This window comes from Pogona vitticeps, chromosome 6 (assembly GCF_051106095.1).
Source record: "Pogona vitticeps strain Pit_001003342236 chromosome 6, PviZW2.1, whole genome shotgun sequence".
Taxonomy (NCBI): Eukaryota; Metazoa; Chordata; class Lepidosauria; order Squamata; family Agamidae; genus Pogona; species Pogona vitticeps.
Window position 1 is genome coordinate 37,447,234 of NC_135788.1, and position 23,612 is coordinate 37,470,845.

The 23,612-nt window shown below is 39.3% G+C and overlaps 1 protein-coding gene across 5 annotated transcripts in view; it reads left to right on the plus strand.

Annotated features, from left to right (window-relative positions):
- Nucleotides 1-23,612, plus strand: part of CREB5 (cAMP responsive element binding protein 5) — a 295,391-nt gene that overhangs the window by 254,451 nt on the left and 17,328 nt on the right. For all 5 annotated transcript variants that reach the window (XM_020780492.3, XM_073003331.2, XM_020780509.3 and 2 more), the window contains one exon: nt 21,410-21,733. In XM_020780492.3, coding sequence (XP_020636151.2) covers nt 21,410-21,733 — 324 coding nt within the window. The remainder of the gene's footprint in view (nt 1-21,409; nt 21,734-23,612) is intronic.

Genomic DNA, 23,612 nt, shown 5'->3' on the forward strand with positions numbered 1-23,612 from the left:
CCACAGCCCTAAAATTTCATTATTTTTTCAACATTTGTAAGTACATATTGCTAAAGTGGCATATACATGCTATTTTCCTCTCACTTCCAGCTGTTAGTCAATGCATCACCTACTGGGATATGTCACTAGATAAATGTAGGACAGCATTAAAAAGGGCTTGAATTGTTGCTGAAAAGCTAGGGGGGGATTAACTATAAGCCACACAAAAGCAGGGACAACATTTACAATAAGGAAGGTATCAGCTAAGTGATACATTGATAAACTGTTGTGGATAAAAAAATATATAAAATAAAAAGTAAGTATTTTATCTCTAAGCATTTTAAAAAGGGGTGGGGTACAAAGGCCATGGCCATATAGTGGCCACAGCACACAAAAACCTCAACCATTCACAAAGTAAACATATCAATAGCAACATTTAACTGGGCCAAAGCAATAAGGATTGAAGCAGAGATAGTCATTTAAAAATGGCCCTGCTGGTGAGGTGGGAAAAAAACAATTGGCTGGTCAAATGAATCTATGTTACCTGTGCGTCATGTGAACAGAAATTTATGAAATGATTTAAATAATGGCAGAATCAATATAACTGGGGTTCTTTTGGCATGTGTGACTGCACCCAAAGTGACTCTTCTTGCAAAGCAATATGAATTCTGGTAGGCTTGCCTCAATGTTTTATACACATTTCAGAGGATTTCACAAAAGCTATTTTTTTTCATAAATGTTTCACATCACACATTTAATTCTTCATTAAAAGAAGCTGGGGTGGGGAGGATAGGTATGTGATGATTCTAGTTTCCAGTAAAACAACAACTTTACCATGACTTTTCTTTTTCAATTCCAGTCACAATGTTTGAGAGAGAAGTGTAGAGGGAATTTATCAGATGACATTCCAGTGTTTTCCTTGTTTTTTGTGACTGTGTCAGTCTTGCTGCTGTAGGGGGGAAAATTGAACTTTAAACTCTGTAACTATTTCCCTGAAAGATGACAGGGGTCATCCCCTCAGAAAGAGGCGCTGTACCTTCAAATTACATTCAATGCTGATAGAACAGGAAAAAGTTATAGTGCAGCCCATTATAGTCAGTGGGGACACATCTTTGTGAAGCTTTGGGAAATGAACTGAAGTGAAGCTGTGCTTTATAGGCTTATGAAACCACTGCAACTTCATCCTACTAACAATGTGGGGCTGAAAAAATCATCAACAAGTAATACATTCAGTTGCTTCTCCATGTGGCACTGCCCTTTTTTATTTACAGTGTTCAGACCCCTTCCTATAGCTGTAGTGAAAAACGTGGAGAACTATACTCCGGAGAGACTCCAGGAGTGAGAGTTTTCCTCCAGAGCAGGGCTTGCTTTATTGAAATGGTCGATTTCTTGTTTTCTTGTCCTTTTTTTTTTCTTTGCTCAGATTTGGGTATAAGAAATTGGTTGGGTGCAGTAATTCAGTCACCCCTGAACTGGATTAATCTTAAATCAGGGCCAGCCCTAACATTAGAGAGATTATGAGGCTGACTGCATAGGCTTTTAGCCTGCTATTGGTCCACTGCCTGGATGGGCTGGTTAGCTCCTAAAGACAGTGATCAGATGATGTCTTTACTGGAGTGAACCAGCCTGCCTCCGGAGGGGTCCTGCTTGCACTTTTTTGACCCCTGTCGGGGGCTCTTTTTTGTGCCTGTTTAGCCTGCTCCAGCCCAGCCATGCTGACATGCCCTCATGCTGACTGCATGAGGCGGAAAGCAATAGAAAGGCTTTAAAAGGCTACCCTGCTGCCCTGAAGCATGAAACTATACTGCCAGCAGTATTGAACTGTGATTTTGCTGCTGCTCCAGTTGGCTTCTGTATATAGAATGGGGAGAGGGAGGTATCTTAGGAAGCAAAATAATTTAGGGTAGTCTTGTTTAAAACTGCAACTTGCCTTCATTTAATCTTTTATTTTTCATCTTGTCACAAACAACAAATTTGTAAGACTTTTTAGTCTTATTTAGTTTAACAGCTCTATACAATTATTTTTCTGTTTGGCATACAGTACAATATTATTGCTAAGGAAACATGATGGCTTTGCATCGTTCCACACAGAATTTGCTCGTTTGGGGTTGACATCATATTATGAACTATAAATCAGCAAGGTGGTACCTAAAGTGCATCTTGACACTTTGCAGCTTGGAGGCTAGGAAATCAACCTCAGGCCCCACACCAGTGTGAGTTGTTTTTCTTAACAGAGATGAAATTATGGGTGTAACTTGTTGGCTGTCTTCAAAAAGACTTTTGCAAGCTGTTTGCTCAGCTGTCCTCAGCCAACAGCCTTCTCTCTCTCTCTCTCTCTCTCTCTCTCTCTCTGTGTGTGTGTGTGTGTGTGTGTGTGTGAGAGAGAGAGAGAGAGAGAGAGAGAGAGAGAGAGAGAGAGAATAGCTTCTCCCATCAACCCCGAGATAATGATGTTATAGTTATCCAATCTTTGTCCCTGATGGAGTGTGCATGTGCATGTACATGTGTGTTTGCATGTTTGTAAAAGAGACAGGGAGTGGAAATGTCAAATTCTATTAGCATATTATCTCCCACAGTGTGATCCCATGAATGTTAATGGGTAGAGAGACTTTTCTGACAAACCAGTTAACTCCCCCCCCCAATTCCATTCCTTGAAATATTGCAAGACCAATGGACAAAGTACTTCAAATTGTAGTATGCTGACGGGGGGGGGGGGCGAGTAGGAAAATGACCCACAGTTCACAGTGATAGTACCTGAATAGAGTTCCCCAAATTTGCATATCAGGTATTTGTCTCAATGGCCCAGGGCCTCAGTTAGACTGAAATCTGAAATTTGCTCCACGGAGCTGAAGGCAGCAGGCATGACCCCTTATCCAAACAACCGCCCTATGTGATTGGCCCATCTGATGTGTTTTAGGGCAAGTGATTATTTGAAAGCAGGTTTCCGAAGTCCTAGTTCAGTACTCTAACCACTCCACCCCATTGGCACAATCCTAATTACACTTTAGGAGTGCTGGTGGAAAAGAGTGTGCAGAAGATGGCATTCCCACCAACCCCACTGAACCTTGTGGATACCAGGTCCTAAATCCCCCTGAAAAGTCTTTCTCCATGATTTCAGGACTTAGCATGGTATCTGTGGTGCTGGGGAAGGGAGAGATTTTTCTAATGGAATGATGGTACCTCCTGAGAGTGAGATATACTGTGTGGGGGAGGGGCCATCTAGAAAGAAAGGTCATGCAGCAATATTACCTTTTGTACACCAGTTCTTTTTTAGCATCCCTGTCATTTACTATCAATTGAATCTTACTGATTTAATAGGAATTTGGTGAAATACAATTAGGCCCACAGATTAAAGGTCATTTTCTCTGATGAAGAGACAGAAAATTCCTCTTTTATTTTCATCCCACAATTTTCCTGTCAGATCTTTTTGGAGAGAATTCTAGTGAGAAAACTCTCACAATCTGGCTGTTTTGCAACATTTCCTGTATAAAATAAACGACCCTTGTTCTTGTTGTTGCTGTGCTTCACTGAAAGCTACCCAGCCCAGCCCAACAAAATATCACTCCAGTCTTAATTTCCTTTAGAAATCAGCTTTTGACACCAATTCTTTTTGGGGGGGAGTTCTGGATGCCCTTTAAAAATGATCCTCTGTGCTGGATTTTTGCTGGTTGGTTAGCTGGTTGGTGGATTAGCACTAACACTTCCCATGCCAAACACTTTTGCTGCCTGGCGTTGACTTCTTCATATTCGGAACAAACTGAGGAAGGAACAAACCAACAAACAAAAATAAGATTGAGAGCCAACATTATTCTTGGGGATGGCAAAAAAAAATCACGGTTGCAAGAAAAATCTTGCTGGGATTTCTCAGCAAGGCAAAATGTTGAATGAGGCATTTCTGAAAAAGTCAATCACATGGTTGCACCCAGAAACATTTTATTCAGCAGTTCCATGAACATACAATTTGAATACCCTACCAAAGGTATCTTGAAATGCCCTCAAATGTCAGTAATGAAGCTGGGCGAGACTTTAATGCTCACTTATAAGGCCCTAAACGGTTTGGGACCTCGATACTTGGCGGAACGCCTTCTCCCACCTAGATCTACCCGCACCACCCGCGCGAGCCAGGAGGTGAGGCTGAGGAGCCTGACCCCAAGGGAGGCCCGGAGAGAAAAGATGCGAAATCGGGCCTTCTCGGCGGTGGCTCCCCGCCTTTGGAACAGTCTCCCTCCTGAGATTCGCGCGGCCCCTACGCTGGGTACATTTAAAATCCAACTAAAAACATGGCTTTATGTTCAGGCCTTCCCTCCTGCCAGCATTTAATCTAATTTAATTTAATTTAACTTTCTCTTCTTTATCTTCTTTTCACTTCTGATTTTTGGCGTGTTTTGTTAACAACCGATGTTTGGGGTTTTCTTTATTATAATTGTATATTTTTTGTTGTTAGCTGCTCAGAGTGGTATAAATATACCAGATGAGCGGGATATAAATCAAATAAATAAATAATAATAATAATAATTACTCAGAGGTAAGTGTCACTACGTTCAGTGAGATTAGTCTCGAATGAACAGAGAACTGTAGCTCAAGGGACTGCTGAAATATTTGTGCCTGACCTATGATTTATAAAATAAGAACACATAATGTTTTTAAAAATCGACTGTTATTTTAAAATCATCATCATTATGTGCTGTCAAGTGAATTCTAATTTATGGTGACCCTTTTCAGGGTTTCCTACATAAAGAGGACTCAGAAGTGGTTTACCATTCCTTTCTTCTCGGGGTGCGCTGGGACTGTGCAGCTTGCCCAAGACCACACAGACTGGCTCTACACACAGGAGGCACAGTGGGTAACTGAACTGTCCATCTCTGGCTCCACAGCCAGATACCTAAACCACTGAGCTCTCCAGCCAGCAAAGGTGTTGTTATTTTGCACACAGATTTCAATCTATCTTTCCAGGACATGCCACAGTAATTTCAATTAATGTTTTTGGTTCCACAAATAGGGGTCAGATCCAGAAAACTTCATGTCAGAATTAATTGTCTCTGCAACATTGTTTATTAAATTGATCTGTTTTCACATCAGTAGTAAAAACACGCAGGCTTGAAGTTTGAGGTTACAGTATATACGTGCATTTTAAAAACCCATAAAATTGAACGTAATGTGATTTTTGAAATGAAGTGGTATTCTGTTTGGGGTTCTTTTGCATGGTTGAGAACAAGTATAAGGATCTGCTTACTAAATGGTGGAAAACCAGTCCCTGGCTAAGCCATAAATGTACATTGAAATCTGGCTGTCTGTTGATGTCTGTTCCATAAACTTATAAAAACCTACAAAAGGCAGTTTTTAATGTCCATAGTTCCCTTTGCATTAGACTAAGAGAGAGAGAGAGAGAGAATAGCACAGGGAGTATTTGGAATTCATATTACCTGAATATTTATTCTTCTTTCTGGCCATCTTTCACATTTCATGATGGCAGGGAGAACATACTGAAACAATTTTTGCCTTAATATTTATAGATGCACAAGGCATATTAAAATAGTGGCAAAGAAGGAATGGGATTACAAGCATTCGGTAACATTGCACTCAAAAAGGAGCCTGCCAGCACATCTGCAGATGTATTAAATCAAAAATGAAAAGAATGATGAGATTGCAGGAATTCGTATAGAAGCATCATAACAGAGAGAAGTATGATGGAGTTCTTAAAACTATGAAGATGGGTGGCAGTTCCATGGTTCATATGGAGAGCTTGGAAATAATTGGTTTGGTTTTTTTAAAGTCCACAGCTCCCAGAATCCACAGCCATCCTGGCCACTAGCAAAAGCTATACTAGCAAGTCCACTATATTCTATTGAGAACTCACAACATGATTCAAATGAAATTTGTGAACTCATAAATCTGAGGTGTGGCAATGACAAAAGCCCCACAGAGTTGTTTCTCCTTCATAAGTTTGTTGTTGCTCGAATGGGAGAGAAAGCTCTTGCCCACTAAATACGGCCCCTTCCCATTTTATTCATTCTAGGGACCTATCTACAGAAGGGACCTATTCTGCATGTACTTACTCCAATGCAGACATGGCAGGTATCCCAGACTCCCCTCTACCCATATATGTTGGAGGATTCTGGAGATGTCATCCTTAAAACTAGGTTTTCCAAGTTCTTGTACAACTGGTGAAGAAGAGAAGCTTGTACTGATTTATTACATCTGTTGGGACTACCAGTTCAGTGACTGTATTAGCTATTTTTTTCTTGGTAGATTCATTTTTAAACTAATTTCTTTAAACATTTTTACCTCACTTTTCACCTTAAAAAGGACTCACATCATTAAAGAGGGCTTACATCATTAAAAGACAATATTTAAAGCTAAAAACAGTAAGTATACAAATATAAAATAGGATCAAACAAATGTCACACTAAAAACAACACACACACACACACACACACACACACACACACACACACACACACATTAAAAATGGTAAGGTACGACAATCACTTTAAAAACTCCACTCAAGTAGGCAGACATTAATGGGAAGCCTGCCTGAAGAGAAAGGTCTTTGTCTGCTTGTTGAAGAACAGGAAAGATGGGCCAGCCTGAGGGAGACCTTTTGCATAACATAGTTGAACATGGGGGAGAAATTATATTTTGCCTTTTTCTTTACAGCCACAAAATGCCTTTCCTCTTAGGTTGGTGTTTCATGGAAGAGGTGTGTGTGTGAATCTATTTGTTCACATTAATGATCAGAAATAATTGGGGACTATGATTAACTGTGGAATTATTTTCATATATTCTATACAGATAAGGCTTTGTTGTAGCCTTTAAATATTGTCTGTGTACTGGATACTTAGACATAGAGTTTAAGTATGATCCAGAACATAATTCTACTGTACATAACTAAATAAGCATAATCGCTTAATAGGTGAGTCATTGATTTGACACCAACTTTCTCGAAGTAAATTTCTGACGAACTAGAGCTCCTGGCAGTATATGAAGTTGACCAGCTTTTCTTTGTGCAGAGGCAGGAATACATTGCTTAGCTACCACAAATGAGAACTAAGCAGTTCAGAGAGGTAAGGAAAAGTACATATTATGATTAGTGGCAGGGCTGCCTATGGTTAGAGTGAGGCATTTTCCTTTTTGTTGGCAGATACTGTAGGAGAAGAAAAGTAGCTTGTTTTTTTTCCTGAAGAAACCTTTGCCTGTGGTTGTTTTTTCCCTTGGAGAACAAAGCTGGGTGATCCACACAACCCATCCTGTGCCCCTTCAACTGGTCTGTTGCCTTCAGCTGTACTAGAGGATCTTATTCTTTTGCCAGTTGTGAAGTAAAGTCCAGTCAGCTTCTATGTCTGCAATGGTGGGGAGCATCATCTTCCCCTTCCTCTCAGGTAGCAAAATGCTTTGGGCTCACCCAAGTGGAAGATATTGCTGGCCATTAAAGGGCACTAAGAGAAGTCTAAATGAACTAATTATGAAAAACATAGTTACCTGTAACTGATTACTTTTTGTAATGAGCAATATAACTAGTGATTATAAGTAACCTTTAGATACAGCTGGTAATACTTGAATTGCTTAGGTATAACAAGTAACAACAAGTTACTTTCAGAAGCTGCTTTTAAACGGTATCTTGAAACTTTTTTATGGCACCATGACAGGAGTTTTTCAAGTTTTATGCTACTCATTTATCAATCATGTGGGAAATGAATACTGTATTCCTTAGTTTGGTTTTCTGCATTTTTATAAATATTTCTAAAATGGCAATTAGAGGGAACCAGATAGTATTCTCCTGGATTTTTCAGACCTTTGGGTAAGGATAGCACAACAGATTAGTAAAACATAATGCAACAAATTAGTTAGGCAGTTGGAGCAGTGATAAGATAAGGGCATCTTGGCTGCTAAAATGTACAGTGGTGGCCCGCATAACGGGCACCCTGTTTAATGACGAATCCGCATAGCGATCGTTTGTTTTGCGATCGTTTTTGCGATCGCATTGCGATGTTTTAAATGGTAAAACATCGCTTTGCGATGATCGGTAAGCTGTTTCACTTGCCAATTTTCGCATAGCGATGTTTTCCTAACAGCTGATCGGCAGTTCCAAAATGGCCGCCAGGTAAAAAAATGGCCACCCACAGTGTTTTCGCGCCCATTCCTCGCTTACCGGGCAGCAAAAAAGGGCGGCCGTATGGAGGATTTTCGCAGAACGGTGAGTTTTTTGCCCATAGGAACACATTAAACGTGTTTTAATGCATTCCTGTGGGCTTTTTTGTTCCGCATAGCGACGAATTCATATAGCAACGATTTTTCCGGAACGGATTATCGTTGCTATGCAGGGCACCACTGTAATTGGTAATGCAATGGATTCCTTTTAAAAAGTAACATACTAAGCTCTGGTTAACCACAAGCTGTCACCTGAACATACCCCCCAGTAGCCAGCGAGATCATCACAGTGGCTGTGTTGGGTGCTGTCTTTGCCACTCTTAAAGTTCTATGTTTTCTGTTACTACTATTTGTGTAGTAATTCACAAATTGCTTTGTGAATTACCTTGTTTACTGTTTCTTACTCTGGTTTGAACTGCTTGTAAAATGCCAAGAATAGTGCTCCAGGACTAATGTGGTGGGTATATTAGATAGATAGATAGATAGATAGATAGATAGATAGATAGATAGATAGATAGATAGATAGATAGATAGATAGATAGATAGATAGATAGATAGATAGATAGATAGATAGATAGATAGATAGATAGATAGATAGATAGATAGATAGATAGATAGATAAAGGAACTTGCCATGTGATTCCAGCTGTTCTGCCATCACAAATCAGCACAGTCTGGTCAACACACGGGGCATCCGTTGAGCAAAATGCTGGCTGTGCACTGTAACACTGTGCAAAGCGACTCACTTGGTACAGCCATCTGCCAGTCGCAAGAGCCCTACACGTGGTGTACACATTTTGTGAAGTGACTCTGAGTCACATCTGGGAATAGTCCAGCTGTTCTTTCTTTTCTTTTTCTTTCTTTGTCTTTCTTGACTGAAAGAAGCTCCCAGTGACAAAGTTTGAGAACGTGTGCGATGGAGTCATTAACGAATCCATTTTGAAAAGTCAGTGCCCTTCAATTAGCCTGAATAGAGGGAAGCAGATGGGATTCTTATCCTCCAGAGAGGGTATTGAAAGAGATCACAAGAAATACCACATTGGGATGATTTATATGAGTAATTATAAGCTTCACTTGCACAAAACTATTCAGTATGGTTGCAGTCAGAAAACGAAGAATTCATAAAATGATGTTGATATGTGGCCTCAATAATAATAGAGTCATGTATTATATGGACTCGTCACTCATTGTAAATTGAAAGAGAAATCCCCAAAAAAACAAAGAGGGGCACACAGAGAACAAGGGAGATCATGAGGTAAGGAAGCAAATCACCATCCCAGGATATTTTTGTGTAAAATACCTTGAGCAAATTTATACCAGAAATGCTCGCTGCTGCTCAGACCTATTCCTGCTGCAAGGACTTTTTTATTTTATCCATATAATAACAGGTTTGCTGGGAGTTTTGTTTAAAGACATATTTTCATATGAAACACATGTGTGGAGGTAACACTGGAAAGCTAAAACAAATAAAGTTCTGCACATAGCTGTGGGGGGGGAGGAGAAATTATTGTTCCTATCCCAGCTCATAAGAAATTTGGATATTTGTTTGTGTAATCCCATTTGAAAGTCTGCATAAAACCATTATCTGTGTCAAGAAAGACATTATCTCTTGTAAATCCTAAATGGGAACGTCATGTGTCAAAGAAATAGGATCTTGATCATTTCTTTATTTGAGCAGCAGTAATAAAACAAAACAAAACACCACCCGAAAATCTGCTTCTGGCAAATGTTAAAAATATATGGCTCTAATCCTCACAGCTCAGTTGCTTTATGCTTAAAGTCCCCATCCCAAAGGTTTGAGTGGATTTTTTTAACCAACCTAAATGAAAAGCAGCTGAAATATGTTTAAAGAAATACACACTAGTGTTGCTTTATTTGTTTGTTTGATATATTTGTTAGACACAGATAAAATGAGATTAATATAAAGTTGGAGTAAAACCTTCTTGCCGTGTTGCCAAAAAGATGTAAGTGCGAGCATTTCACAAACAGGAGACTACCAAAATACTGGGAAGGTCTGGGGTAGCCACGTTTAGTCTGCTGCAGAAAATAAAGCAAGGAATCATGTGGCACCATTAAGACTAACAAGTTGTCTTATGCATAAGCTTTCACGCAGGCACCTTTTTGGATGTATTGAGTGTCGTCTCAGTAAGACATTTATACAGATGTGGGGAGAATCAGAAGAGAGAAGAGGAATATGAAATTAACTAACACTGAAGGTGCAGAATGATGATGATCAATCAGTGGCCCTTTGGGGTCATTGAGACTCCTTGATAGTAACAGACAGAGATCTTAGTAGTGATCATTAAGAGTAATTTAGTGGAGCAACAAGTACATCAAAATATAAATGATCAGATTAACATATTTTAAGTGGGGGGCATGTTTGTTGAAGCCCATATCATAGAATAGATTGGCCAACAGTTGGACTTAGGTTGAAATCAGGCAGGGCAGAGAGAAAGGAGTGCAAAAATTGTCAAGGAAAAAAATTGGCCATACAGTTGCCCTAAAATGGACAGCAGCTGGGTAGTAACACAGATAAACTTATATTAATCAGCTCACCTGTACATTTAATGAGATAAAATGGCCCCATCCCTGCCTGTGTCAAAGAGTGTCTTATTCAAGGACGGCCAGCCTGATTTCAAAGCCAGAGCATCCAGGGAGACTGGAAAAGTTTCCTCACTGATTACTGAGTTTTACTGTTTCTAATGTCAGATTTGTGCCAGTTAATTTATTTACATAAAGACTAGTCTGTTTGTATAAAATGCTGTGGGAGATTACTGGCAAAAGATGAAATAGATCACATTGGTAGATAAGCAGGTGTACGAATCCTGAATGTTGTGGGTAATATTATTAGGTCCTTACACAGTGTTTCAGTGCAGACATGGATGTAGACATGGGGACAAAGCTGACATGCATATGGGTCTGCTATGAGATCTAGTTCCAATATCAATATACCCATTGGGAGGTCGGTTGGTGGTGATGAGTCAACTTATCAAGCTTGGTTGCGGTCCGTGTGCAAGTGTAGGCTGCCAGAGGTCTCATTATCCGAGATGGGTTGCATATCAAATATTAAACTCTAGAGAGATTTTGGCTTTGAACAGTAGGTTACAAGTGGTGTTCTTTTGTTATCTGTCACAGGCTTATCCTACAGAAGATGGATTTCTCTTGATCTGTTTTGCCCACACACTCACACAGTTTTGGGTGGATACTGCAGTCTGTGTAATACTGTACTTTGTTCAGATTCTCAAGTGAAACTCTGTTTTAGTAGGTCCAAGCAGATCTGGTTGAATGTAGGGGTATGACTGTATTGTGTAGTGTATTCTGGGTATATTCCCTTGTGGCCACCATCCTGACATCAGCCTGAAAGTGTACTTGGAGAAGATCCTTTGGTGATATTGTTGGGGTAGGGGCCAGTCACGTTTGGCAGAACATTTGGTTGTCATGAAAGGGCAAGAAAGTAATGTGGGAAGATAACATATAGTTGCAGACAAGTTTGGGGGGAGGGTTGGGCTCTGGAAATGAATCTAGACTTTCACAGGGTAGCAAACATTTCAGAAAGTGAAAGCTTTGTTTTATGCCTTCCCAGTTTTTGTACATATTATTTCCATTCTAAAAAAAAATGCATATACCTTCCTTTAAGCCTTAGGTACCGGCAGTACGACCGTAAGCTAAAACGCAGGTATATATTGCTAGTCTTGCCATTTTATCTTTGGCCCTGCCCATCACTGGAATACAACTCCCAAGAATGTTTCTGAAAATGAATTTTGCCCTCAGGCCGTGTAGTATATTCATGGACCCAGTTAATATTCACGAAAATCCAAAATAGAGTCAACTAAAATCTGTGGCCTATGGCCATTAAGTCTTATTGACTGAAAGCCAGTACAATTTATAAAGCAGTTAATATCTCCATGCTCAGACTTGCCAGAGCCTCTGTGACAAGAGAATTCATGTAAACTGATATTCAGTTGTATTTTATATTTGATTCGTTCCATGGCTGTTTTCTCTACCTCTTCTGCAATGGAGGGCACTCGTGTTGTTCTTTAAGTGGGAGTACACTGTCTCAGTAGACCAAAGCAACCTACCTGTCTGTTAAGTATATCATAATTCTGGCATTGCATTGAGCTGATAATCTTTTTTAAAATAATCAGTTGAAAAAGCATAAGACAATATCTCATGTCCTAAATGTTTTATCTCATTCTCTCCTTCCCTTCCACCCCACTCCCTCCCTTTTTCTCTTCACAGAGGTTTTGTTTTCCCTTTGCATGTAGAATCCCGAAAATTAAGGTCCATTTTCAAAAAAATAAATATGTTGCTAGGATCCTACCCCAAAGCACTGAAACCACACCTGTCTTGCATATCAGTCAACATCTAAGGTCTTTCCACAGTGAGGCTCTTCCATATCAAAGGCAGCTGTCAAAAGCAGTACTGGAGAAAACCCTGTCAGAACAGCGGGGGAGTGAAAATACTCTGTTTCTCCTATTTTCCTTAAGGTCTAGCTGCAGAAACTGGCACATCGTGCCCTGTGGTCACACCCTTAAGCCCTCTACCAAAAAAAAAATAAGTAGACTAATCAAATTAATAAACAGATTGGTCTGTCTGCTGCCAACTGGAATAACATCAAAATATGTGATAAATTATATCTTGGGGCTTTAGCCACAGGAGTGAAAGTAACTAGAAAAGGATTAGCTACATCGTTGTCCCTCCACCCAAGCTGCCTCCTCCCCTTCTTTTCTTTGGTTTGACCTTTCCCCTCCCTCCTTCTCTCCCGCACCATGTCTTCTACATTAGGGCTGTCTTCCAGGGAGAGGTAGCCAAATGAGAGAACTTAATTGGCTGCGCTGATAATAGGTTATTAAACTTCTAGACGGTGTTAAGATGCAAACATTCTGTGGGAAGAGGAGATTGCTCGTTCCACTAGCAAGGGCGCGTTTGGATCTAAGACTGCCGCAGCTTAAGAACACAAGATGCTTGTTAAAATGAATGGGTGTGTGTGATGTGGTTTGCTCGCTTAATTCTGCAGTGTCTGCTTTCTCCAGTTGTAGCCCACGCTTAATGCCAAACAGCTCCAGGGCTGATCCAGTAGGCTTTTCTCTCCCACTCCCCACCTCCATACACACACATGAAATGTGATCTGTATTTCTTCATGGCAGCCACCCCCCCACCCCCCGCACACCAAAACAAACCCTGGAGCTCTCTTGGGGAAAACTGTTGCCAATTTTTCTAGCATTTGGTGTAAAGGACATTATACACAGAAGACTGCAAGATTTTTTTCCCAGATTCAAGAGTTAACCTGCAGAAACATATATCAGTTTTAAGTAAAAGATGGATCCTCATGCTACCTGTACCACGTATTTCTCACTATTTTATTTTGTTATATTTGAGGTCGTTGTTCTTCATTCATGGCTAATGTATGTTTCCACAACTATTACTTCCCTCCTTCAGATTTATGCATTATTCCTTAAGAATGAAATAGTATGGGGTCTAGATGCTACAAGAGCCTTAAGAACTGAACACATAGGGACTGGCAATTCTTTTCTGCCAGGCTTCTAATCCATATTGCCAGATGTGAAATTTGAGAACTACTTCTCCGAGCATATTTTTCAGCCCTCAATTTTGAAGCTTGTTTTAAACAAAGTGTCTGAGCTGCTCATGGACTGGAGAATGCCAGACAGAGACTAATAACGTTCATGATTTTTATTTTGCTGGTATCACCCACCCAGCGTAAATTTTTATTTTCAAATGTTTTTCTTTTCTGGTATTGTAGAGTTTCACAATTTCTTTAAATTTTGTAGTACGCTTCTGCAGGGGTAGAAAATACACAAGAATGGAAATAGAAATAACATTCTAAAATGCACTATATTAGAACAGTTTGAAAAAAATAAGTTTATTTTGGAAAGTTTTATTTAAAAAATAACTTTATTAGAAGTGCACTCTGTGTTGTGCGTACAATTTCATGAGGCTGTAAAAACATCTCAGTATACATGACAAACATAATGTAAGATTGGATAAATGAGAAACTGAGAAGAAAAAAAATGAGATTTCTCCATCTCTATTAGCAAGATTTTTTTTATCTGTTGTGCTCTTCTGTGGTAAAAAAACATAAAGAAATCAGAACTGGAAAGGTTTACAGAATTGGCATTTTCTGAACTGAACCATAGACCATAATATGGATTGCTTGAACAGTTATCTTTTCCTTGAAATAACTACACATTTACTATTCCTAAGTAGTATGGTGCATTTATCAGTTTTTTAAAAAATAAATAATACTCTACTTGCCATTCATGGCTGCTAATATTATTATTTTTTAAATTATCAAATACATTAAAATCCCAAAAGGGCAACAAATCAACAATAATACGTAATAGCAGATATAATATGAAAATAAAACTAAGAAAACAAATGCCAGCCCAAAATAAGAAAACATTCAATACGTGTCAAAAAGCTGGCAAAGATGGTACAAATCTAACCTCCCTTCACAGCACTTCACATCAAAAGGAGCTCTGTTTCTAAAAAATTGTTGCAAAAAATCTTCAGTTCTGTAGCTGGATAGAGATGAATTATTTTTTTATGAATCAGAGTGGAACACTTATTTACACAAATTACTTTCACGTGGACTGCCTTTAAAGAATTTGCTGGAGAAGAACAGACTAAGATTTCTTCTTGTGCTCTTTCTGCACCTCTTGTGATTCATCTTACTAGATGGTGAAAAGCACATAAATATGGGCATTCATTAATTTTGTTATTGTTGTTGAGACACTCGTCTCACACCTCTTTATTTTAAAAAAAACTTGAAATTTCCTAGCAGTATTAAAACCCTGAAGTATAAAACCCGAAACATAATCAGAGCAATCATATCAAAATTAGCAAGTGTCCATTAGAACATCAGTTGATGCCGGGGGTGTTAAATTATGTCTGCCTTAACTTTGTAATGGTTCTCCAAATCACACCAAAAATTTCTTACTATCCTTCTTTTGTACTGGATTGCAAGACTCCATTTTTTTAAATCTCATGCAAAGCCACTGTTCCACTTTAAACCTCCTCCAACTAGGCTGTTCCCCCATTCCAGACTACCATCTGCTACATGTGGTTAAAAAAAAAAAGGGTGCCACTAGTTGGGGTGTTTTATTTTTGAGCCACTTTGCCAAGATGAGAAAACTAATCAAGAAGGTTGAAATATCCCCTAACTAGGGGCAGGTCAGACCAAAACAGACTTACCGTATTTGTGAGGAAAAATTACTCTTTGCTGCATGCTGCACATTTAACATAGCTTGCAAATTAACCTAACATCTATAATTGCTCTTGTAATCATATAGTGTCATTTCCTTACTTAGCCAAAACTATCTATGTGTAAGAGGAACAGCTAACTGGGGGGGGGGGGAGAAACCTTTTGTAAAAAATGTCTAAGGGAACCCCTAAATATCCCAAGCATTGTTGGAAGTTCAACCTGTAATAATGCTAGAAACAATATTATTTTTGTATTTGAAGCACTACCATTTATTTTAATTCTGCACCTTTCTACCAGTTACATGGAGTTGACTCAGCTTGCAAATTTGCTTTAAAAAATGAATGACTAAAAAAGACAATGAATTATAATTTATTGAATGTTGCATCATATTATAAAATAATGAATAAAAACATTTTAACACAATGCAAAAAACACATCATAGAAAAAGTAAAGGTGAAATTGCATTACAAACCCTTTGTAAGTGGTTTGTTGAGCTGCCAATAGCCATCTTGATGGAGAAAGATATTTGGCTGCTATCAGAAGCACAACAGGGAGGTAGCCAGTCAAGCCTCCCTTCAATGGAGTTTCTCAGTCTAAGGTAAAAGTAAGGGTTCCCCTTGACATTTAGGCCAGTCATGTCCGACTCTAGGGCGTGGTGCTCATCCCCGTTTCCAAGCTGTAGAGCCAGCGTTTGTCCATAGACAGTTTCCGTGGTCACGTGGCCAGCGCAACTAGACACGGAAAGCCATTACCTTCCAACTGAGGGGTTACCTGTTTATCTACTCTCATTTTTACATGCTCTCAAACTGCTGGGTTGACAGGAAGCCTAGGAGCCACCAAAAAGGCCCTCTTTGGTATCCTTAATAGATATGTTTGTAAAGGTAGCAGGACCAAGAAAACGGCTTCCCTCAAATGTGTTAAAACCCAGGCAAGCTTCTGTGGGAGTTGACCAAATAACCTGTATCCAAGCCAGATAGGGCTGTACAACCAGCACTTTGAACTGTGCCTGTAAATGGATCAGTAAGCCACTGAAGCTGTCATAACAAGAAATTTCCCCCACCTTCTAATTGCTGCCTTTTGGATCCACTGAAGCTTCTGAACACTTTCCAGAGGCAGGCCCATTAAGCACATTACAGTGACACTTTAGCCACTATAGACACTTCACGGAACAGGACCAACTGGTTCTCTAGTTTTCCACTGTGTAGATGCACTCACAGCATCTAAAACGTGGGCCTCCAGGTATGCCCAGGCTGCCAACTTGAGTTTTCAGGGGATCTTTCACCTTCCTTTAAAAATGCATATAAGACAGGTTATCATTATTCTGCCTGTGAGGTTGAAGGGGAATGCAACTCAGAAACAGATATAAAACCAAATGTTTACATTGGGACATTGAAAAAAAATATATAATAGTATCCTTTCAAGGAAGGTTTTATCTCACATGGGATTGTGAAGTAAGAGATGGGATGTTTTGTCAAATATTTCTCATTCATAGCAGAAGTGCCACAACATTGTCACAAATGTCGTGTCAGAGTGGTTATCTCTAGTAAACTTTTGGAGAGAGTGTATACCACTTGTATTGATGCCCAGTTGATCTAAGCACAAATTTAAAGAGAGGGCAGGGTTCTGTTGTTGATGTTGCAGCTTTGGGAGAAGATGAGATAGATAGCTGGTTTCTTACCAAGATTTGGATCTAGGGCAGCCGGCCCACCCTCCCACTGGGAGAAGTGAACAAGGAGTTTGTAAAGTACACAGAGCAGAAATGGCTCCTATTGACAGAAAGCAGCTGCAGGTCAAACTTTTCACTGCCTTTCCTGATTTGCTATCTCCAATAAAGTGATGTGATGGAAGGGTCTGCAGAAGGAAAGCACAATAAGATGGTGGTGCCTCCCCTTAACCGTCCAAGTTACAGCTTTTGTAGCAGTGGGTTTTTACAAGCATGTGGAGCAGGATGTGCCCTAAGACACATTCGGATCTTGTTCAGTTCTGACACTTTGGGGGAAGCAGCAGGAGGGGGGGCTGAGGGATAGAGAAATATGCCATTTATAATGGCAAATAGTGCAGTTCCCCATCAAAGTAGGATCAAGTTGGACAAACAGTGCGTGGGCACATTTACAGAGTAATAGTCACCATTTATAAAATTTCTGGCAAATAGGCGGTTTGTGGGAGTTTAATGTTTGTACTGGGTAAACACTCTTAATATAACATGTTACTGGCCTCTTCCCAAAATAATGGCCGTTGCCCAACCCACTTCATTCAGCACATTCTACTTTGAAAAAGAATGCCTTATTTGAAAAGCCTTACACGGGTATATTTTCTTATATCTTCCCTTGGTATATTTCATCAGCAACCATCCTATTCGCCAGGACAAAATATGCATTCATATATATCTTTTGAAAAATTAGCATAGTTAAAGAGGTCTGACTTTTTGTGTACAACAGAGAAAACCATCAGCAAACCTGGATGCATTTTTGTTTTTTGTTTTTTAAATGGAGCTAAGGATGAATTAGATTTTCTTTAAAACCTTTTTTATTTCAATTTTTGAATGGGCACGGTGCTTTTTTCCCTTCAAACTGTACATTTGGGACAGATTGCCTAATTTATCAACACAGATGGCCAAGGTAAAGGTATTTTTATTTTTATTTTGCTTGTTTTTTGTTTTGTTGCAGCAAGCGGGTTGTTGGCTCAGAGAGTTTACTTATGGTAGCATCATGATCAGGCTGAGTCAGCAAGTATTTTTCTGAACAGAAATATGTTTCTGCATACCCACTAGGAGTTACTTCTAATATCCCAGTTATCTAAGATACCTATTGGTACCTTGAAGTCTGTTACTAAAATGGCAGGTCCTCTGATCCTCTCTGGTTTCTCTTGCCTTCATCTGCATCTTTCCCCCTCCTTTTTTTTAAATTACTTTTTCTGAATGAGAGGAGCTCATGCCACATTCCTGAATGAGACAAAAGTTATGCATTTCATCATTATGGCAAATCTGGCTGGAGAATTATGGGGATTGCAAGCCAACACATCTGGAGGGCATCAGATTGGGAAAGGCTGAGCCCATTCATTACTATCTGTTATCTACCCTCTTTGTCTGCCTTGTTCAAATGATCTCAGTTTCAAGCTGTTCAAGCAGAGGAAAATCGATAGCGGTCTACATTTTTTTTTGTCAGTAAGAGTGAAATAGAGGTACCTGTAGTCTATGGAAAAGTTCCTTATTACTTGCCATCAAGTTGAATCCCTTTTAGAGTAACTCTAATAGGATTTTCATGGTATGTCAGATATTTATCCCAAACCTTTAAATTTAAAGCACAGTATGAAAGAATTCTTGTATAAAATGTATACACAAAAAGTTAATTATGAAAGGGGTATCTAAAAGGAAACACTATTGGATGCCTGCATGGAGCAGTGGGTTGGACTTGATGGTCTTATAGGCCTCTTCCCACTCAATTATTCTATGATTCTATGAGCAGTATACCTGCACATTCACTTTAGAGCACTGTGTCAAAAGGCATTCTTTGGGTTAGAGAAGTGCTTCCCAACCTTGGGTCCCCAGATGTTCTTGGATTATAACTCCCAGAAATCCTTAGTAGTGAAGCCTTCTGGGAGTTATAGTCCAAGAACATCTTAGGATCCAAAATTGGGAACCACAGGCTTAGTGGAAAACCAGATTACCTCTTAGCAGCATATGATAATTTATTCTTTCAGTAAAATCAAAGCTGTGCCCAAGGAGATTATCCTGTTTTACTCATGGTAAGGCTGAGGTCTGTAAGTTTAAATGAACATGAGGACTGGAATTTATACACTGTGATCTATTTATCTATTAGGAAGGACTTTTAATCTTTTCTCCACTGTTCTTCCTCAAATCCTTAATGTGAACAATTGATTTTAGTCGTATGGAACATAAAAAGGAAATGCTAAGAGAATAAAATGCAGGAAGAGGTGACACCTTTATTGGACCATTAAGAAAATAAAACAAAAAAAAGAGTGAGCTTTCAATGATAATTCATCTTCCTCAGGTTGTGTACCAATTTCTTGTGGATATCTCCAAATTATTTGTTCATATCAAAGTCCCAAAAGTTTCATGGCTGCTATTGGGCACCATGATGGAGATAGCTGTAGTCTGCAATCACTGATTGTCCTGATTTTTTTTAAATAAAATGAAATTCTTAGTCACAACTAGAATAGACCCATTATATCAGAATAAATGGAAGTCCCATTCATTTAGTGAATCTACTCTACTTGGAACTAAGAATTAGATTTAATGCTATACTTTAAGTTCCATGTCATAGACTGTGAAACTGGAAAACATACCTCTTTGTCTTTTGCCCACTCTCTGACATTAAATAAAGAGCCACCCCAAATATTTGAAGAAAGCTCGATGGTGATTTGTGCTTCCTCTCTCAACATGCTTCCCGGCGTTGTCCAAGGGGGAATACGTACGTCAACAAACACAGGCAGCCTTGAGAAATGTGGTAGAAAATGCTGGGGTTCTAAAAATTTATTTATAGAAGCACTCCAAATTACCTAATGCTTTTTCATGGTGTGAATCAGAGGTAATTAAAAATAAATTTAATGAACAATTCAACATACAGTTTGAAACACTAGGATTTGATGTAGCCACGTCGTGCTACATTTGAAAAAGAAATGTGTTGTAATGTCTTACACATTTAGACTTTAAACAAAGAATGGAAAAAATAGAAGGAGAGAGAGGGTTAGAGGAAGCACAATTTTCTCAATATTTTTATAAATTCTGTGAGGGGAAGGCTTTGCGTGGGCCATGTGTGCAGAACTATATTTTATTTAATTAGTTATTTACTTACATACTCATTGTACGTAGTATTCCAAGTGTGGTCACATCATAGGTTTGTACAAAGGATAATATAACGCTGACAGTTTTAATTTCTGTTCATTTTCTGATTATGTCCAGCATGATTAACCTGGACAAAAGTTCATGAAAAGTTCCCTTTCCACTCATGGTTCTTTGGATTGAAGCACAGGTGTATATCAAGGTGTCTTGCTTATTCTTTCTAATAGAAGAATGCTTCGGTAAGGTGGTACAGTTTTATAAAATACCTATGCACAATGATGTTGTTTGCAATGATCTTTTTGATTTAGTTCTATTTGAAAGAGTTTATGCAATTTCACATGACTTTCTGTGCATTAATCAATCAGCCAGTTTTTTTAAAAAAGTAGTTTGCTTGCTGGTCAGATTATTGATGTGGCTTTTCTGTCCCAAGTGAAATGTATATCTCCAGACCTCTTGCTTTGGCTAACAAGAAGTATGGGGAAAAGTAGATGAAGTTATTCATAAAGAATGACTGCTTTATTTTACTTCCTTCAATCATCCAAAGAAGCTGAAAAGTGTATGGTAGTAATTTCGTGGGGATGATAATTTTGTTTTCTAAAAACATGCTTGTGAATACACTGTGACACACTGGAAGCATGTTGGAGATGAAAACAATTGTCTCTTTTTGTTGCTGTCTAATCAATTTTACTTATACTGAATTATGGCACCCTAACTGCATTTTTGAGGTGGAAAATATTTGAGGAATAGTTCACCACTGCCACCACTCAGTGAGTTTCTGTGGTCAAGCTGAGATTTGAACCCAGTTCTTCAGAGCCCTAGTCTGGCACTTGATCCACCACACTGCATTGACTCTTAGTTTTCTCTTTAGTAGGGTCAACCCTAGCTCAAATTGTCTCTCAAAAAAAAATTTGCAGGTCAGATAATATGGGTCTTTCTTTCCAAGGGGACAGGTTCACATTTGCCCGAGAACCAGAGGTACTGTCCAGCCAAACTTAAATACTTCTAAGTCCTAGTGGGGTGAATGATAGAGATTTAAGTGTTTATAGATGCATATATTTAACTTCTGCCACATATGGTGGAAAGTGAGATGTATGTTTTAAAGCAAATAATGAACTTTATGGGACTAGAAATGGTTTTGAATTGCATCTCATATTTCTTGTCCCTTAACAAAACTCACAACAGCTGCTACAAATTGAGCACTATGTACAGATTGTCACTGCTGGTCTTCTTATTTTCAATTCTCTTTTCCTTTTGTTGCAGAGGTTGAAGGCAGCATTGACTCATCATCCTGCAGGCATGTCAAATGGAAACATGAACACCATGGGTCATATGATGGAAATGATGAGCTCCCGACAAGACCAGACAACCCACCATCATATGCACTCGCATCCACATCAGCACCAGACGCTTCCTCCTCATCACCCCTACCCACACCAGCATCAACATCCAGCACACCATCCTCATCCTCAAGCGCATCACCAGCAGAACCACCCACACCACCACTCCCACTCCCACTTGCATGCACACCCAGCACATCATCAGACCTCGCCACATCCTCCACTGCACACAGGCGGGCAAGCACAGGTAGAGTTTTCTCAGTGTTGCTTATGTGTGAATGCAGGTGTAAAAGGACATTATGACATTGTCTTTTGTTGTTCCATAGCATCTCAAAAAGTAACATCAGATGCCAGGGTTCCTAAAAACGGGGCTGCTGAATTTTTTAAAATTAACTATTGTTTGTTTTAATCTTCTAAGCCACGTTGAGACCCCTTCAAGACAAAAGCAGGGTATAAATATTTTAAGGTGCCAAATGACTCTTTGAGGGGACAGACAATGTGATTATCCTCATGGGAATTGTCTTTTATGTGGACTCTAATTCTGTTAGATCCTTTATGGACTGTTGTCATTAATACCGTCATATCATCTAGTTTTCAGTGGGTATGGGAACATATCCACACCCACACTGTATGTCATGAAAAGAGCTTTGTGTCTTATTTTCAGACTTAATGGCATGCCTATATGCCAGAGTTAGATAAGGAGAAGATGTTCATTGACACTGAGAGCTTCTACCAGTTTGTCCAATCTGGAGGCTACAAGAGATGTTTTAGTTCCCCCACCATCAAGCTGAAAGTTTAAGCATGGAATCCTTTGTTCTCCCAAATTAAATACAAATTAATCTGTGCATGCACACAGATGTGCATGTCGGAAACTATATTTTGATGGGGAAAATTCCTAAAAATGCAACTTTAAGGAAAATGCTCCAAAAACTGGATACATTAGAAAAAGGACATCTTGAAATACATACAGATTTATGTGCAGGAATTAAAAATGAAACCATGATTCAATGCTGAACAAAAATGAAACAAGAATGCATATGGAGCTCTGACAAATCCAATAAAAATAAAACAAGGATTCTCACATTCACGCTCAGGACGACTCCACTCTTTTTGCAACAAAAATAAAGGTTGGGGGCTGTACCTGTGTTTCCCACTGGGTATTCATTGGTAGCAGTGTCTCAGCAGCAAGAGCGTCTGCTTCACAGATTGTGGAGCTGCTCAAGTCCATGGCTGTGAAATTTCTTAAAACACGTCGTCTTTCACAGATGTTTGAGAGCAGAATTTGACCAGGTCTTTGGTTTGTTTTTATATACCATAGCAACCTGCATGCCCAGTACCATAAAACTTTTAATGGTGAGAACCAGTCAAGTAGGAAAACGTTATTTTTGTTTGAGATGTTTTCAAAGGAAATATTAATGGTGCAACATTCACCAACTTAATGCAGTATCTGGATTGAAATTAATTAATAGCTGCTGGTTTCTATAGTTGAAACCAACTTAAATATAAGGTTAAACATTGTTGATGTCAATGTAAAAAAAACCCCAGCAAACTCATAAAGGTAAAGGTAAAGGTTCCCCTTGACAATTTTTGTCCAGTCGTGTCCGACTCTAGGGGGCAGCGCTCATCCCGCTCTTCAAGCCATAGAGCCAGCGTTTTGTCCGAAGACAATCTTTCCGTGGTCACATGGCCAGTGTGATTTAGACACGGAACGCTGTTTACCTTCCCACCGAGATGGTACCTATTTATCTACTGGCATTTGCATGCTTTCGAACCGCTAGGTTGGCGGGAGCTGGGACAGGCGACGGGAGCTCACTCCGTCGCATGGATTCGATCTTACGACTGCTTGGTCTTCTGCCCCTGCAGCACAGGCTTCTGCAGTTTAGCCCACAGCGCCACCACGTCCCTCTAGAGCAAACTCATAAATATTAATTATTCTGAACCAATGGAACTAGAACAGAAGAAGCAATACATGTAACTTTTGTTGCCTCTTACAGATCTGTCTTACTCCATTGTTGATGTGGAAGAAAATCCCAAGGTTTTCCATAAAATTTATTTCTATATGTATTTGAGGTTGTAGCCTTGGATCACTGTGCCTTCAGAAAAGTATAAATAATAATAACAACAAT